This window comes from Pinus tabuliformis, chromosome 2_2, assembly GCF_031772625.1.
Source record: "Pinus tabuliformis cultivar Carrire ecotype Pingquan chromosome 2_2, CPIR1, whole genome shotgun sequence".
Classification (NCBI taxonomy): Eukaryota; Viridiplantae; Streptophyta; class Pinopsida; order Pinales; family Pinaceae; genus Pinus; species Pinus tabuliformis.
Genome location: NC_142300.1, coordinates 639379053 through 639396399, shown reverse-complemented (window position 1 = coordinate 639396399; position 17347 = coordinate 639379053). Strand labels below are relative to the sequence as shown.

The 17347-nt window shown below is 38.4% G+C and overlaps 1 protein-coding gene across 2 annotated transcripts in view; it reads left to right on the top strand.

Moving 5' to 3' along the window:
• LOC149194248 (putative LRR receptor-like serine/threonine-protein kinase At1g06840) overlaps nt 1-12656 on the top strand; it is a 281247-nt gene extending 268591 nt beyond the window's left edge. For both annotated transcript variants that reach the window (XM_089405064.1, XM_089405065.1), the window contains 4 exons: nt 11023-11074; nt 11187-11440; nt 11548-11682; nt 12064-12656. In XM_089405064.1, coding sequence (XP_089261190.1) covers nt 11023-11074; nt 11187-11440; nt 11548-11682; nt 12064-12408 — 786 coding nt within the window. In that variant the 3' untranslated portion in view covers nt 12409-12656. The remainder of the gene's footprint in view (nt 1-11022; nt 11075-11186; nt 11441-11547; nt 11683-12063) is intronic.
• The last annotated feature ends 4691 nt before the right edge of the window (nt 12657-17347 follow it).

Genomic DNA, 17347 nt, shown 5'->3' with positions numbered 1-17347 from the left:
TCCTTTCAGCAAAAAGGTTCTTCTCAGCTTTTTGATCTTGCTAGGAAGAAAAATGTGCAGTGTAATTACTTTCACAAATTCGGCCACATGAAGAAAGATTGCCGACAGAGGATTGCTTCTGAACAGAAGAAACAAGGAGGGCCCCATCAGACAGCGAATGTTGCAGAACATTCCGAGCAGACAAAATCTGCCTTTTACGCCTTTATGGCTAAAAGGTCTTCAGATCATGTCCCGTCTTTGGCCTGGTAAATTGACTCTGGTGCATCACGCCATTTCTCTCATAGGTGTGATTGGTTTATTGACTTCTCACCTTTCAGTGATTCCGTGGTATTCGGCGGAGGTGAAGAGTACATAGTGGTTGGCAGAGGTATAGTTCAGATCCAGTCTGGTGGGCGCACACTCATCTTCTTGAATGTGTACTATGTTCCTGGTATGGAAATTAATCTGTTGTCTGTCAGCCAGATTATGAGGAACTCTCCTCAGCTTAATGTAGTGTTCAATGCGCACAAGTGCTCCATTATCGATAGGGAGACTAGTCTTACAATTGCTGCTGGCCTAGAGGATCATGGTCTATACAGGCTTCTTGACACTAGTGATTCTCCAGAAGTGGCTCTAGCAGCTCGTGTTTCTCCCATCAGCACTCTGTGGCTTCATCGATATGGGCATCTAAACATGTAGTATCTCTCTCAGCTCTCTCGGGAGGGACTTGTGTTAGGGTTACCTGATATTCAGACTTAGCAGTTGGGAGTATGCGGCGTCTGTCAAGCTGGCAAGCAACATCAGCCTTCATTCAAGGATGGAGAATCTTGGCGCGCATCTAAGGTACTCCAGTTAATTCATGCTGATATTTGTGGTCCTATGAATACATCTTCTATTACTGGTTGCAGATATTTTTTGCTTATTGTAGATGATTTCAGTAAAAAGATGTGGGTGTATTTTCTAAAATATAAATCTGATGTATTTAGTATCTTTCAGAAGTTTAAATCCTTAGTTGAAAAAGAATCTAGTTGTAATATCATAACTCTTAGGACAGATAATGGGGGGGGAATTTTGTTCTTCTGCTTTCTCCAACATCTGTGATATTCATGGCATCAAATTTCAGTTAACTACACCCTACACTCCGCAACCGTACGGTTGTTGAAATGGCTCGTTCCATGTTACAACACAGGAGTGTTTCGAACAAATTTTGGGCTGAAATAGTATTTACTGCTATCTATATTCTTAACCGATCACATACTCAGGCTGTTAAAGGGAAGACTCTCGAAGAGGTCTGCTCTGGCCGTAAGCCTAAGATCAGTCACCTCAAAGCATTTGGCTCGGTTGCATATGTTTGGATTCCAGCTGCTAAGCGCTCTAAGTTGGATTCCAAAAGACAGAAACTCATGATGACAGGGTACAATGATCATCACAAGGCTTGTAAGCTAATAGATATAGCCACTGGTCGTCTTAGCTTTAATTTGGATGTAGTATTTGATGAAGACAAAGGATTCTTTTAGTCTCCTCCTTTTGAGCAGTGTTCTGAGGATCAGCCTCACAGTCTTCTTCTTCCGGTAGGTCCACCTAATGGGAGGGATGATGCAACATCAGTATTTGATGATACACTACCTGCGCTTCCTCCAGAAAATAACCCTCCTCTTGCTGCTCCTATTGTTCATGAGTCTTCTCCACCTCCTCCTGATATTGGTTCCTCTACTCTCCGGCCTAAATGGTGGGCTAAAACCATTGGTGATCTTCGGGATAATGAGCTCCTTGAAGGTAGAACTTCTAGACATAAGAGAAAACAACAATCTACAGCTAGGTATGTGTTTAATCTGGGATCTGGTGTTGTCACCTGGACTAGTAAGAAGCAGCAGGCAGTGGCTCTCTCCTCAAGAGAAGCAGAGTATCGGGGAGCAGTTAAGGCATCTTGTGAGGTAGTTTGGCTTCGACGTATGCTTGCGGATATGCATGTTTTTCAGACAGGTCCTACTCCCTTGTTCTGTGATAATCAGGGAGTGCTCAAACTTGCCAAGAAACCCATTGTCACTACATTCGCCAGCTTGTTGAAGACGGATCCGTTCAGCTGTGATATGTTCCCACAACGGAGTAGCCCGCTGACATCTTCACTAAGTCTCTTGGTCCTGATAAGTTTGTAAAATTCAGAGGGTCTATCGGTGTTGTAAATAGATTGAGCATTAAGGGAGGGTATTAGAATAATGCTATTTAGTGTTTAATGCTCATTCTTACTTATTGAGCTTCATTTGCTCATGTAATTAAACTCAATTCATTCATTGATTAAAATTGAACCAGTATTAGAAGTTTTACCTGTCGTAACCATGGCAATTATCATCCTTTCATCACCTGAATCTGAACCTAGACCTTGCTGGACTGCTGCAATGGCCTTCTTTTCATCCTTCACCTTAAGGAACTTTTTGGGCTTAAGTTCTGGATGAAGTTTCCAACACTTTGATTCATCATGACCGATTCTTTGGCAATGAGAACAAGGTCTTTCCTTCTGAACGATCGCTGATTTCTTTCTCTTCGAAATGTTCTTCCCCTTACTGTCTCTAGAATCTTTAGTTTCCACCTCTTTGGATGACTGAGATGACAACTTGAATGGCCTGCCACCTGATTCAATATGTATGGCTTGAACACACACCTCATCAAAATCATCAGGATTAAACATCAATAAAGTATGTTGCAAATATGAATGTAAACTGCTGATGTATTTTAACAAAGTTTCACATGTATCCAATGAAATACCAAGCGCCAATGCTTTCTTTCTGAACTCCTGAGTAAACTCCTGAACACTTTGCCCTTTACCTTGCCTCAGATGCTACCAATCAATAACAGCTTGCTGCATGTATCCTAAAGGATAGAACTGTTTCCTAAGAGCTTTCAAAAACTTAGACCATGAAGAGATGACTTTTCCTTTACGCTTTACATCTAGTTGAGTCTTACTTTCCCACTAGATTAAAGTTGTTCCGCCATTCTAAGTGTAGCTAAATAAATTTTAGTCGTATCTCTAGAAATGTTTTGAATGCGACAATACACTTCTAACTGCTTTATCTAGTCATCTAGCTTTTCAAGTTTCATTTCGCCATCATAAACAAGTAACTCAAATTTAACATCAAGTTTCATAAGAGATGATTTCTTAGGTTTCTTTTCCGTTTCAGATTCTGCACTGGAAGAAGAAGAAGAGGATGATGGAGATGATGGAGGTGAAGGAGGTTTGTCAGCCTTTCCTTTACCTTTGTCCTTCTTCGATGCCTTTGAAGAAGAAGCATCTCTCACCTTCTTGTCTTTGTACAATTCTCCCAACATCTGCTGCATAGTCAAGAACGCCTGCTGAAACTGTTCCTCACTCATCTTAGTCTCAGTGTTTTCACTTGCATCAGGTCCTGACATGGTCAATTTCTGAATAACTCGTCTCTTTCCAATTTTTGGATCGATCTGCTCAAGGATTCCTTCTCCTCGTTGCAACTTTGACATGGTTAACATTCAATAGCAACTCTACAAACGAAACCTGCTCTGATACCAAATTATATGATCTGAAATGACCATATACTAAAAATTGATGTAGAATTGATTAGCCATTAATGAGTTTGAATGTTAACTGAAAGCACGAAAATTGAGGAAAACTGCGTGAATTGATCACTTTATGACAACTGATTAAACATGAAATCGATGCATAACAGAAGTGCAAACAGTAAAAACACAGTTATACCAGGCAACAAGATTGATTACGGAGTTCGTCCCTAATGGACTACGTCTCCGGGTTCGCTTTCAAGATGGGCGACTGTTTTATTAGGAATGAGAAGGAAGAAGTCGATTACACATTGAATTAGACAGACTAAACTTGCACATAGGCAATTTTGACCTCTATCATCAGATAGCTCTTTGAACCAGCTTTCCAACGCCCCTTACGGTTTCCAAATCTGATTAGGGATGCTCCCAAAATACTGAAAACAAAATCACCTCTATCCCTCTAGAACTTGCACATGAAAACTCAAAATCTACTCTCCTTTCTCAATGAGGCCAAAAACTGCCTTTGTAGGCTTGTGGATTCATGATAACCTCCTCAGGCTCAATTTCGGCATGAATGCGCTGACTTGAAGGTTTAATTTAGGGTTTAAGTTACAAATTGCCACCTTAGGGTTAATGTCATGGTGGTCGAATTAATATTTTCCCCATAAAACTCAACACAACCCATTATAAACTTTATATTATCATGGAAACTGTTGGTGGTTAGATGACTGGGTGGAGGACACTGCCAGCGCATGTGAACAGATCGAACTAACCCATGATTAGTACGAGGGCAGTTCCGCTGATGGTTGGCCATGGCGGTTGACGATGTTGCAATCACATGCCGTGGTTTGGCAGTCTCCGTTGCGGTGAGTGTTGTCGCGCAGATTGGCACGACAACGCTCGGAACGGGGGCTGTCACTCTGATCCCCGATCCCTCCGTTTAAGCCTGTCTCCCGCGGCTAAGGGGGGTAGACCCTGTGAGGTGATGAGACCAACTGTCGACCAGTTGGTTGGGAGACACGAGATACGATAATAAAAGCACTCGATGGATTTGGTTAATTTAGCAGACCAGTGCCTTAATAGTTTATTAAAATGATTACTTGTTAAATGATAAAAAGATGGACCATGAACAGCAATCATCTATCATCAGCTAAAAACACAATGCTCTTAGAATGACAAAAACGATATCCAGCAGCTAAAAATTTGAAAAGATGAATGCTTTTAAATCACCACGAGAATCATAAACCATCAACCAGATATCAATTTCGCATCTCGGCTTGAAAACTTTAGATCTCAGCAATAAAGATATAACGTGAAAGCAACTGAAATCTGGCAAAAAATAATTTTCCAAAATTTTAATATTTTTTCAAAAAAAAAATTTAAATCTTTTTTTCAATTTTTATTTTTATTTTTTCAGATACTAAAAATCCCCTTAAGAAATATTTTTTGGATTTTTATTTTTATTTTTTATTTTTTAAATCAAAATTTAAAACTATGTTAAAATTAAAAAACCAAACTAAAGCTAAAAATAAACAAATTAGAATCCTAAAAGTTAAATTCTAACTAAAATCAAACCAAAATAAAATCCTAAACTAAACTATGAGAACTTAAAACTAAGTCTAAAATGTAAAAAAAAAAAAATTATATTTTAAAACAAAATTTTAAATCTAATTAAAGTTAAAACTAAAACATAAAACATTTTAATTTTTCAATTTTATGAACCTATATAAAAATGAAACTATAAAAAAAGAATTAAAATCTAACAACATAAAAATACATAACTAAAATAAAATCCAAAAAAAAAATCTACGCTAGCTTACACATTACCTCCGATAAAACTTACGTATTAACCCAAACGTAAACCAAAAAAATGCGTTCACTGTAAATCTGATAAAAACCTAAGTGATAATCCGAATGAATTCATTTTCATGCTCCGTCTGCGTTTAAAAATGGGATCGATTTTACCTGGGCAGCAGAAGGCGGCAATAAGAATGAAACACTGCTTACCTGGACGTAACCACGCAGAACCTCAGTGCGTATTGTATGACCACGACAAACAAATGCGATTTACCTGATCGGTCACGTCAAAGGGCTGCCCCAAAACACGCTGCTTTCCTGACGTTTTCTGCGTGTATATCCTACCTCATGCCGCGGTTCGATGTGTGAAGCCCGATACCCACGAAAACTCCGCGTGAACAGTTGACGGCGGTGATCTGAAGGATTTCTATCTATTGAAACACTGGAGCAGAGTAAGTTCACGCCAGAAGTCTTGCTATGCAGGCACGCCCGTGGATAAACAAAGAAAATCGATGCCTTATTTTTTGGAAAGCCGCCAAAGAGTGATTCTTTTTACCCAGCTGACACGTGGTTATCTTCTTACGGCAGACAGCGTATTGAAAGTTTCGGTCACTAGGCAACAACCTTCTGGCATTCGCTGATCGTTGTGCAATCACGTGTAACGAATGGTTTCAAAGAAAAACTGAGACCAGTCCGTAAGGGTGATGTGTTTGATGGCAGAGAGAAATGTTTTGAACGTTTGCAGGTCCACAATGGAGTCAACTGAAACCAGATTGGCGGGCTTTGCAAGACTCCACGTCATAAATTTGAATGAATTCGTCGGACTGCGTGATGGCCTGCTGCCTAACGCAGGGTTTTGATTTTTTGCTTGTTTGAGAAGGCTTTGAATCGTTTTGCTGCATCAATATACAGACTTTTTTATATCATTGGCCAGACAATAATAGATCAGCACAATATGAAATGCCCTAGGGCATCTGAAACCTCGAGCTTAGTGCGAAAGGACTGCTGGCGTGATCAGATCACCCAAGGAAAAAATACACCTGAAACCAAAAAAAAGGAAAACCCTAATTAAAGCTGATACAAGCAAAACTATGAAACCCTAGATCAGAAAAATTGAAACCCTAAGACAGCCGACTAATTTACAAATATGGCCCCTTAACAGCCAGATTCAACAATAAGCACAGAAAATATTTAAGGAACAGGAAATTTCAGATTGTCACTGTGAAAAACTTCGGAAAATCTCTTATGCAGATCAGAAAAATAAAACCGAATGATAGACCCAGGATCAAATCCACTGGGCTCAGCAGAAAATGCTTGTGGGAGTTGGCTGGTTCAGCCGAGAACTTCCCCTAACGCCCACCAAATCTTCTTCAGCAAGGGTTTTTTCTGCACAACTCAGAAACAACCATCAGTAAAGAGGGCAAAAATGCTGCTAGATCTCAGGAAGTAATGGAGATACCTGCCATTACTTCAGAAACCCTAACAGCACCCAAACCCTAGCAAGTGAGCAAGATACCTGTACCCACAATACTCTACAAAAGCTATTATTAACAGCTGAAAATAACATATGCAGAAAATTAAAACAATCTCACAGCATTTCAAGAGAGTAACACCAGCAAGATATGGACCCCAAAGTCTTCTTTATTAACCAGAAACAAATTTACAAGAGAGCTTCTTCAGTCTTTGACTCACAGATCGAATGATTTGAAATGACCCCCTAAGACCCTATATAAAGGAAATGATCCTAACGGCTAGTTCGAGTGATCCATGTAGAAATGATCTCGACCGTTGATGAGGATCAAGACATCTCTTGATCTCATCCGTCGATTTATTCACTTAAAATATTATTATTTTATTAGTTAGGGTTTTTGCTTGATTTTTTAATTTTTTATTATTTTTCATTATTTTATTATTTTTATTCATTTTTTTTATTTTTTAATTCATTTTAAAATGGATCACTGAACTAAACCTTCGGAAACATCACCTAGGACCTAGGACTTAGGACTCATGAGGGGATTTAAAACATTTCTCGACCCTCAGGACACATTACATCATGACTTTTACAAAATTACATCTTAAGGGACAAACCCATTTAATACAGGCCCTCACAAAACACCCAGCTCTGCGACACAACGATAATCTAGCAAATCAACACACTAGGATTCTCCTAAAGTTCTAATGACAAAATCAATCCCGGCTTTGGGGTCAGGTTTGAAGGAAAACTCTGCCGATCCGTGGATCGGTGAGACAAAAAACCTTCCGGGACGTAGATTGTCATCAGAAAGTTAGGTCCACCTAGGCAAATTACATACATGACTTCATGTCTGCTAAGATTATTTACAGTTAATACATGCAGACTGGGTTTACAATCAAAAAGATCAAACTGCTGATGATGGCAGGATGGCACGGACATGCTGATCAGGTGCTGCTTCTTTCTGTCAAGAAAAACGGGGTGGACTGCATGGGTAGTTGACTAGTAGAGGTCAACAGTGAGCACTCCGCAGTTTCGAAAACTCCGACGTGAACGCCAACATGTGGTCACATGACCCTTTCCCCCGGCAGTTCCGATACAGTTAGCGGCCCGTGGTTAGGGACACATAACTGTAACCTCCGCCTTTATAATCCTTGCTCACATGCATACAGTTTCCGATGCGGTATAGGGATGGTGGTTTGGTCTGTCATATGTAATGTTTTGTTTATTAACAATGTTTAAACATACAAAATAGGTCGAGAGCATTAGGATTAGGGTTTAGGACTTTAGTAATGGAATTTTAATAGGATTTTTACATGTATTAATACATGGATGTAGCTTAGGGAATGGTGTAGGATTTGTAGAACATGATTAGGATTTAGGCATATATTTCTACATGGTATTAATACATGGATGTAGCTTAGGGAATGGTGTAGGATTTTTAGAACATGATTAGGATTTAGGCATAGGTTTTGGCCTTTAGGACTTAGATGTAGGATTAGGGTTTAGGTCTAGAATAAAAAAACCCTTTTTACATCTTTCGTCACAATTTGACATAAACCCATATGCAATGATAAACCCACGCACATCGTCGATTTTGGCTATCTTTGCAATGACAACCTGGACGATGAACCTCTGCCATGATGACAACCATGTTGACACATCAAACCTCTGCAATGGACGAAACAACCCTTGTCGAAACCAATCCTGCAAAGTTGAACGACAAAACACATTTCGTTGACCAATCCTGGTGGAACTGTCGGTGAACATAAGTCGACAACTAGGTACAACACCACATCAACTGAATGCCATGAAAAACTATAAACATTACCTGTACAACCTGATCATAACCAACACTATTGATCTGTCAAAGCTGAACTGAAGCGACGGCGACACTGAACGACACCCATGAACACTAATGACGACACTTTGAACATCTGTACAAGTGGATCGATGGATCCTCTTGGATCATGGAGGAGGGATAATAGCTTATTTGTAGTAACCCTTAAGTTAGATATGATCATTGACCAATGAATGTGTGTCATGACCCATTCTATCGGGTTTTAGGCCACCCACTGGGGTCCCAAACTTCAAACGTGAATATCTCTTAGACTAGGAGGCCTCTCAGGGTGTATCACATACCATCAAAATCATCATTCCAAGGAGAATCCAATGACGTGGATCTCTAGAGCAAACCCAATGATTTTCCTCTTCAAAAAGCCTCTACAAAGTTGGGGTATGTCCTTAGTCCAAGAATGCAAACCCTAAGACCTAGGTTTTTAACCATCCAACAGTGGAGTTGCCAACTTGATGTAATCCAAACAATTATAAGAAGCATTCATTACAATTTGACATTAATGATGTATGTTTCAGTCAAAGTCAAATCTTGTCAAACCCCAGGGTTGACATCAATGACAACACCATCCAACATTCCTTATCGGATACTTCTTTCTTCAATGGCTTTGACTTGGTCTCTTATTTGAGAAATCTTGAGAAAATATGATGCCACTGTGTCATTCTTCGTCATCTTGGTATTACGAAGTTGTCCTCTTAGATTGATGGATTGATTTACATTGTTAATGGTATAAAATCCAATAATATCATCATACATAGCATTGGCAGTCTTATGTTCAGCAATTTAGGGAATCAAATGATCCCTAATAGAATATAATATGATGCTTCTTGCCAAAATACCATCTTCATGAAACTTCTCCTTTCCAGCTTGATCAGATGGTTCAGTAACTTTACCTGTGACAATTCCCAAAACTTTGTTTCTTTCAAGAATTATTTCAACCCTAGACTTGCATGCCCTGTAGTTAGTAGCTCCTTCAAGCTTGCTTTCAGTCTTCATGAAGGAATTCATGATGAAGATTGCTGATCACAATAGAGGACAGAATTCAAAATTCTTTGGATGCCCTTCAAGTGCTCTTCAAGATGATCTCTCTGCTCTTTTTTCACCAAAGCTCTGATACCATGTTGAAATTCTAGTGTAGCTAGGACTAGAATAGTTTTCACAATTGATAACTACTTCTAATGATGCAATCAATTCTTTCTTTACACTTCAATCATCAATCATCAAGTAGCTATACATTAAAAACTCCAACCATTCACTTCTTCAATAAGAGCAGTAAATAGAGATCACAATAAACAATGAACAGTAAACAAGGGACACCAAGAATTAGGGTCACAGCCAGGGCAAAACCCACAAGGGGAAAAGCCAACCAAAATTCTTTCCTTATAAGCGAGAAATTCTGTCCATCAAAAGTACATCAAAAGTACATCAAGAATATACCAATGAATCCAAATCTGTTCTCAATAGAGTTCCAGTCAAAACTAGTCAATAGGAGAGAGAAAGTCAACTTCTGTTCAATGAATGTAGTCTGCAAAAGAGGCCGAGATTCTGTCCTGAGATGACTTAGATTGAGGGCCAAAATTCAGCTCTGAGATGGCCACAGAGCAGTCAACAAAATGGTCGAACTTTATGGTCAAACCAGCAGCCCCGAGATGCAATCAACACAGGTCAACGTCCCAATAAGTATGAGTGAAATCTTCATTCAACGGAGATCAATAAACACTGAAATCTTCAGCCTTCCAAATGATCAAAACAGAGATTCAAATCAGATGCCAGTGTATCCAAACAAAGTCGGTCAAAGCAGGTTCCAGAAAAGTCAATGCAGCTTCAATCAACCTTCCTTCTGATCTTCACACGTGTGGAGACTCGCTTAAAATTGCAGAACAAACTAGCTTGTGTGTTGTGTCAAATGAATTCCATTGATTGCTCAATTTATATGAGTTTGACGTGGGCTAATTAACCCTAATGGGGCCGACTTGAAGAACTTATGAGGCCGACTTGTAAGGTTGACAAAAACAAATATCCTTCATGATTCTATTGCTATCCAAATTTTCAGCAAGTTCGACTAGCTGCCATGCATAATCAGTATCCTCTCTAATGCTATCCAAATTTTCAGCAAGTTCTACTAGCTGCCATGCATAATCAGTATCTTCTCTGGTAGTTGAATTAAGACTAAAAGACTTGGATTTGTGAGATGATGTGAAAGAGGCAGAGTTTTACTACCTACCATGTATGATGAGTACTTTCTCTGGTAGTTGACTTAAAACAATATTAACAATTTTTTTTTGCTTTCATGGAAAATAACTGTTTAGCTTGAATCCAGTTATGTAAGGCTGCCATAGATGTCAATGGATAGAATCTAACGTAGGAATGTTTCAATCTGTTTCTTATACAGATGTTGGTTTATGAATTCATGGGAAATGGAACAATACGGGATCATCTCTCTGGTAAATTTTTACTGCTATATGATCTGTTCATATTTTGTCCTTTTCCATAAGCATGCTTCACTTTCAAATGTAGGTCAATGTTGAGAAAGAAATATGTGTTATTCTTTGACAGGAAGATCAAAATTAAAGCCTTTAGACTTCGCCATGCGCCTTCACATTGCTCTGGGATCTGCTAGAGGCATTATGTATCTCCACACTGAGGCTAATCCTCCCATCTTCCACCGTGACATAAAGGCAACCAACATCCTACTAGATGATAATTTTAATGCAAGAGTTGCAGATTTCGGACTGTCAAAGCTTGCACCACAGCCAGATATGGAAGGTTCAGCTCCAGGTCATGTATCAACTGTAGTGAAAGGCACTCCGGTAAGAAACAAAACTTGAAATGATAAATGCGTAAGACTTGTATTTTTTAAACCATGGTGATTTTAATTGTATTTACAAGCAATGGATAACTTCGTGTAATTTTGTAGGGCTATCTGGATCCAGAGTACTTCTTGACTCATCAGCTGACTGATAAGAGCGATGTATATAGTTTCGGTGTGGTCCTTCTGGAGCTCTTGACAGGCATGGAACCCATTACGAATGGAAAGAACATTGTCCGGGAGGTATATGTTACAGTCAATACGATCTTTATCCTATTTTCTGTACATGGCATCTTTCATGTGCTTCATTCATGTAGGCTTTTAAAACTGAAGTATTGGATTTGTCTGGATTTATAAATTTTATTTTGTCGAATGTAAAATGGAAATTACTACTGTCATTATTTGTATATTTTTAAGCCCCCGTGATGCAAGTTTACCCAGGTGACAACGTCTATTTCTATCATACTGGGCTTTAGAAGTAGCACCCACATCCTCTTTGCTTTTCAATGCACTTCCATTGTAAAAACACTGAGTGGCATTGTTATGAAGTCGACTGAACCTAGTGAGATGGGAGTTTTTTATTGTTAATCTTGGGTACCTGCAACTAATCATCTTGTTTCGCAGGTGAATATGGCATATCAATCCGGAATGATGTTATCTATGATCGATCAGCGGATGGGTTCATACCCTTCAGAATGCTTGGAGCCATTTACCAGTTTAGCATTGAGCTGTTGCAAAGACGAAACAGACGCACGCCCCTCTGTGACTCAGGTTGTTCACGAGCTTGAAAAGATCATGAAGTTAATGCCCTATCGTACCACACCATCCATGCAATCTCAAGATTCAATGGACATGGAAGAAAAGCATATGAGCTTTGGAGAAATAACGACCCAAAATCCCTATGTGTCTTCAGATATTCTTGGGAGCGACCTTCTCAGTGGTACTGTTTCCGGGATTGCTCCACGTTAAATATGTACATATAAATGCAACATGCCTGATCTTGAAAGACCTTGTCATAAAGCATATGCTCATTAATTTAGTGTGAAGACGCGTGTGGATACTCGTGAAAATTGAATTTAACTGTATAAGAGTATCAATACTTGTGGAAACCATTTTAGCGTTGAATTTTTTGTTTTTCCAATTTCTGTTCAAGGTTCTATTGTAAATACTATTACATTTGAAAAATCATAAAATGTGCGTAAGACATTATGGTTTCATTTTGCAATATTTTGAATAGTTTTAATATTTTGTAAAGTATTAAAAAAAAAATCACAGGATAAGATTTCTATATAATTTATACAAATATAAAATCTCCTCATTTTTCAAAAAAATCTGGATACATATCATATGATAATACGGATATTACATATTGAGCATAGAATGTAAAATGAATTATCTTAATTTTATTAAAATTTAAGAAATTACATTTTAATATCAAATGGTAATAAATTTGATTGTGCCCATTGTTACCCTTATTCACATGAGTTATAATTGCACATTAGGGGTAACTTGTATAAGTGTTGATATTTTGGATGAGTGAAGGGTTAATGATGAGTGAAGGGTTAATACTTTTTAGCGGAGTAATCTTTCATAATATTGTTTTAGGATGAGTGATCATAGTGGTGGTCTTCTTTCATAGACTATGTTGATGATGATCTTGGATAGCTTGGTTGGTGTTGTTTTGATCACTTTATGATGATTCTCTTATTGCTTTGTTATGATGTTGGTTATCTAGATGCCTTTGGATCAAGGTAATGCTTTGATGTGACAATTATATTTTCTTGTTTGCTCTTTGCATGACTTGCTATTATGGAGGATAATGCTATTATGGGAGAATAATATTTTCTACATATGTTGTACATGATGATATTGGACATAATAGATAATGATATTTCCAGAGCATTAATCTTTCTGGCATGTGTTGGAGTACCCTATAGGATTTGATGAGGATTTTTGTGGAGATATACCCATATGGCAGTGTTAAACGAGTGCTCTTGCATTTTACATGTCTATTACACTATTATGATAGCATTCAATAAGATAGATAAGTTACCTTGTGGAGTGTTTATCTTCTTGACCATGTTTTAGAGTTGGGCTTGGTCTTGACATGATGACGTAAAGCTCCTATTGGAAGAAACAATTTAGTACTTTTGGTGTTTGTTGTGCTTTCATGATGGTATTCAACCATATAGATAACCCTTTTCATAGAGCACTCATTTTTTATTATACTTTGGAAGACCTTGGGGGGATTGACTATGGTACGATAGTGTCATAGTGAGATATGGAGCTATGATGGAGTGCCTAGGCATCTAAAGTGTATGTTGGCTATTTATAATATAATTAATCAAATATACACCAAATTAGGTATATTTTTCACCTCCATGGCACATTTCTTAACAACCTAGGGTTTCAAGGCAACATTTTGTCATGGTTGACAGATTAGATAGCTTGGATGAAGTGCCACGATAATTTTTGTGTCTATCATGGTATATGGTCATAATTGATGGAATAGACACTTGCTCTTCGGAAGCAATCCACCCTTTCTTAGGTTTCCAATACTTGGGCACCATATTCAAGGGGTCTTTAGTGCATATATGGATATGGTTGACATGGAATTTTAGGTGAGGGCGTCATGGAGTTTAATGTGCCTATTGAGGTCATATGGATATATTCTGCAAAATAGACACTTCCTCTTGGGGAGCGTTCCACTTCATGATTTATTAGGTATCTATAGTTTTTGGTTCGCATATCTTGCGGTTTGAGCATTCATGGTACACATTCGAGAACTTTTGAGGTCTAAAATGGACCTCCTAAGAAAAATGTACAACAAAAATAAACTTTATAAGAACCAATAGAATTAAAGATGATGATGTCAACCATGGGGGATGATTCACCATTTTTGGGGTAAAAAGGTAAAAAGATTACAAATAATAAAACTACTTTTTCAATTTATATTTTCAACTTATTTCCCTATGGTTTTACTCAAATTTCGAGCAGGAGTACCTGTTGGATGAAAAATTTAATTCATCATCCAATGAGTACCCATGTTGCATACTTTCGATGGTCTCTGATACACAAAAAATGAGAAATACATGAAAAAACATGATTGCTCACGTTTTTCATGTATTTCTCATTTTTTATGTAGCAGGGTTCGTGGAAAGTATGAAGCATGGGGCACTCATCAGATGAAGAATCAAATTATGCATCCAACAAGTGTTCCCACTCGAAATTTGAGTAAACCAATAGGGAGATAAGTTGAAAATACGAGTTGAAAAAGTAGTTATTTCTTTTTTCCCTCTAAAATTTGATGATTTAATTTAATCTTATTTTATTATTTACATTATTATTTTATAATTTCCTTAGGATGCCCATTTTAAACCTCAAAATTCCCCTAATATTTCACTTGAGTGTTAAACCTATTAATGCATATTTCTTCACGGGGAGGTCATGTGGCACATGTTCCTATTCTATTGGTTGAGGGAACCAAAAAATATGGAGGATTTCTACCTTGTAATGTTGAAAATAACAATAAGAAATGCTAAAAATAACATTGATATAGATAGCATTTCAGGATATTCCAATTTTAATTTGTCCTTGAATTAACATTGAGAATTAAAATTCGAATTTAGTCTCACCAGTTGTTTGAAAAATAATTAATTAATTCATCTTGAGTTAATTAGTTGGAGAAATTCAAGCATGAAGTCTTTGCGAAGTCATGCAACAGTTATCCCTTTGATTGAGGAAATTATCCCTTAATTAAGGAGATAAGGATGAGTTGTTATTAGTTAGCTCAGTTAACTGAGTTAAGTCCAGTTAGATTAGTTCGAAACAGTTTGTGGATCTGATTGTGAGTTCAATTAGTCAATGCATGCATGCATGCAACTAGTGTACTCTAGATTACTGAATATTCTTCCATAAATAACTCATGCATGTTAGTTCAGACAAAGGCCCAGTTGAGATTAAAGACAGGGACAGTGTACTATCAGTTGGGAGAATTTTTCTATAAGGAAAACTCATCCATGCAGAAGGAATTCATTCCTTTAGGATTGCACAGTTCTGACAATGTGTGAGAGCAGTGTGCAAGATCAATGTCACAAAAGGTTACAACTATATCACCCAGGGAAAACCACGCAAGGAAATAGGAGGCTTGGAGGACAAAGGGAAAGGCATATGTGTTGTCTATTCTGTCTATGAGTAGTGAGGGGTTGTACTGAGAGTTGGATAGCTGTGTGAGAGCTAAAGATGTGTGTAATCTCTGAGATATTTCCATTGTACGATAATACAGATAGCGGGGTTTTTTAGCTGAGGCTTTCCCCAGAGTATTCTTCTATGTTTCATGTGTGATTGATTCTTTTTCTTTGTTATATGTGTTCTGTTTGATCTCTGCCCAAATCGATTAAGCTTCTACAAGTTTGATGGTAAAAGTAGATTAAGTATTTTGCTCTAGTATATTTCATAATCAGATTAATCTATAGTGAGAATTTCTACATGGTATCAGAGCAAAGGTGATTAGAGATGTGAACAGTGTACTGAGGAGGGAAATTCGAAGTTTGAAGTTCTTGATTGCAGGTAGAAATTGATTTCTTATCACACCTCTAAGTTCACCAATGGCGCTTAATGGCTTGAGACTCGAGTATGTACTGGATGGCAACTTGAATTACATAGCATGGAAGGATCGCATGGAAGCGGTACTAGAAGACAATGGTTTGAAGGATTTCATTGATCAAGAAATCCCCAAGCCAGCTACTTCTAATGCCCAAGAATTGGCTGAATGGAAGAAGTGTGTGGCGAAGGCGAGGAGAATTCTTCTGGAGGGAGTTCGGGACCATATTGTCTCGAGTCTCCATGGGAAGGAGACTCCGTTTTCAATGTGGAAGATATTGAAGGACCTATATCAGAACAGTAGCGACCAGAGGAAGTTGGCGCTCAAGGATAAGCTTCAGAAAATCAAAATGGAAAAGGGTGACAGTGTTTCTACATATCTGAACAAGCTCACCACCTGCAGGGATGAGCTTGGTAGTGTGGGAATAATGATTGCCGATGAGGAAATGGTGAACCTTGCTCTCCTCGGTCTTCATAAGAGCTGGAATAGCTACCAGGACTTAGTGAATGGAAGAGAGAAACTGCCAGATTGAGAACTACTGTGGTTGGATCTGATGCAGGAGGAGATCAGAAGGAGCACAAGAGATGGTTCTTCATCAAAGCATGATGATGAAGAAAATCTAGCCTTAGCAAGTAAGGCAAGGAAAGGGAAAGGGAAGGCTTCCCATTCCAAATTGAGTTCTTCTCATTGTGGGAAGAAGATTGACAAATCTAAAGTGAGATGCTTTAATTGTCATGAGGTGGGTCATTATGCAACTAATTGCCCATTGAAGAAATCCAAGAAGGGATCCTCGAAGGGATAAGAAGGTGAGGCATTAGCTTCACAATTCGAATTGGATTTTACCCTCATCGCATGTATGGTTTCATCGATGGTGGGTTGTGTTTGGTATCTGGACAGTGGAGTCTCATTCAACATGATCGAAGACAAAAGTTTATTCAGTACCCTTGAGGAGAAAGACCTCAAGATGTGCGTAGAGATGGGTGATGATGGAAAGTACTATGTTTCCATTGAAGGCACGATTGTTTTTTTAGAGGGAGCATGGAGCTCCTCTCACTCTGACTAGTGTAAAATATGTGCCTAGACTGATGAAGAACTTGGTCTTGGTAGCGATGTTGGAGGACAAAGGAGACGATGTGGTCTGCAGTAAAGGAAAGGCATTCCTGAGACACATAGCCACGGGGCAGACCAAGAGGATTGGGATTCGAGTGAAGAATCTCTACAAGCTGGAGGTAGATGACTGCACTGCATTGAGTTCGAAAGCAGAATTGATGCAAAGCCAAGATATTGGTGAGTTATGGCACAGGT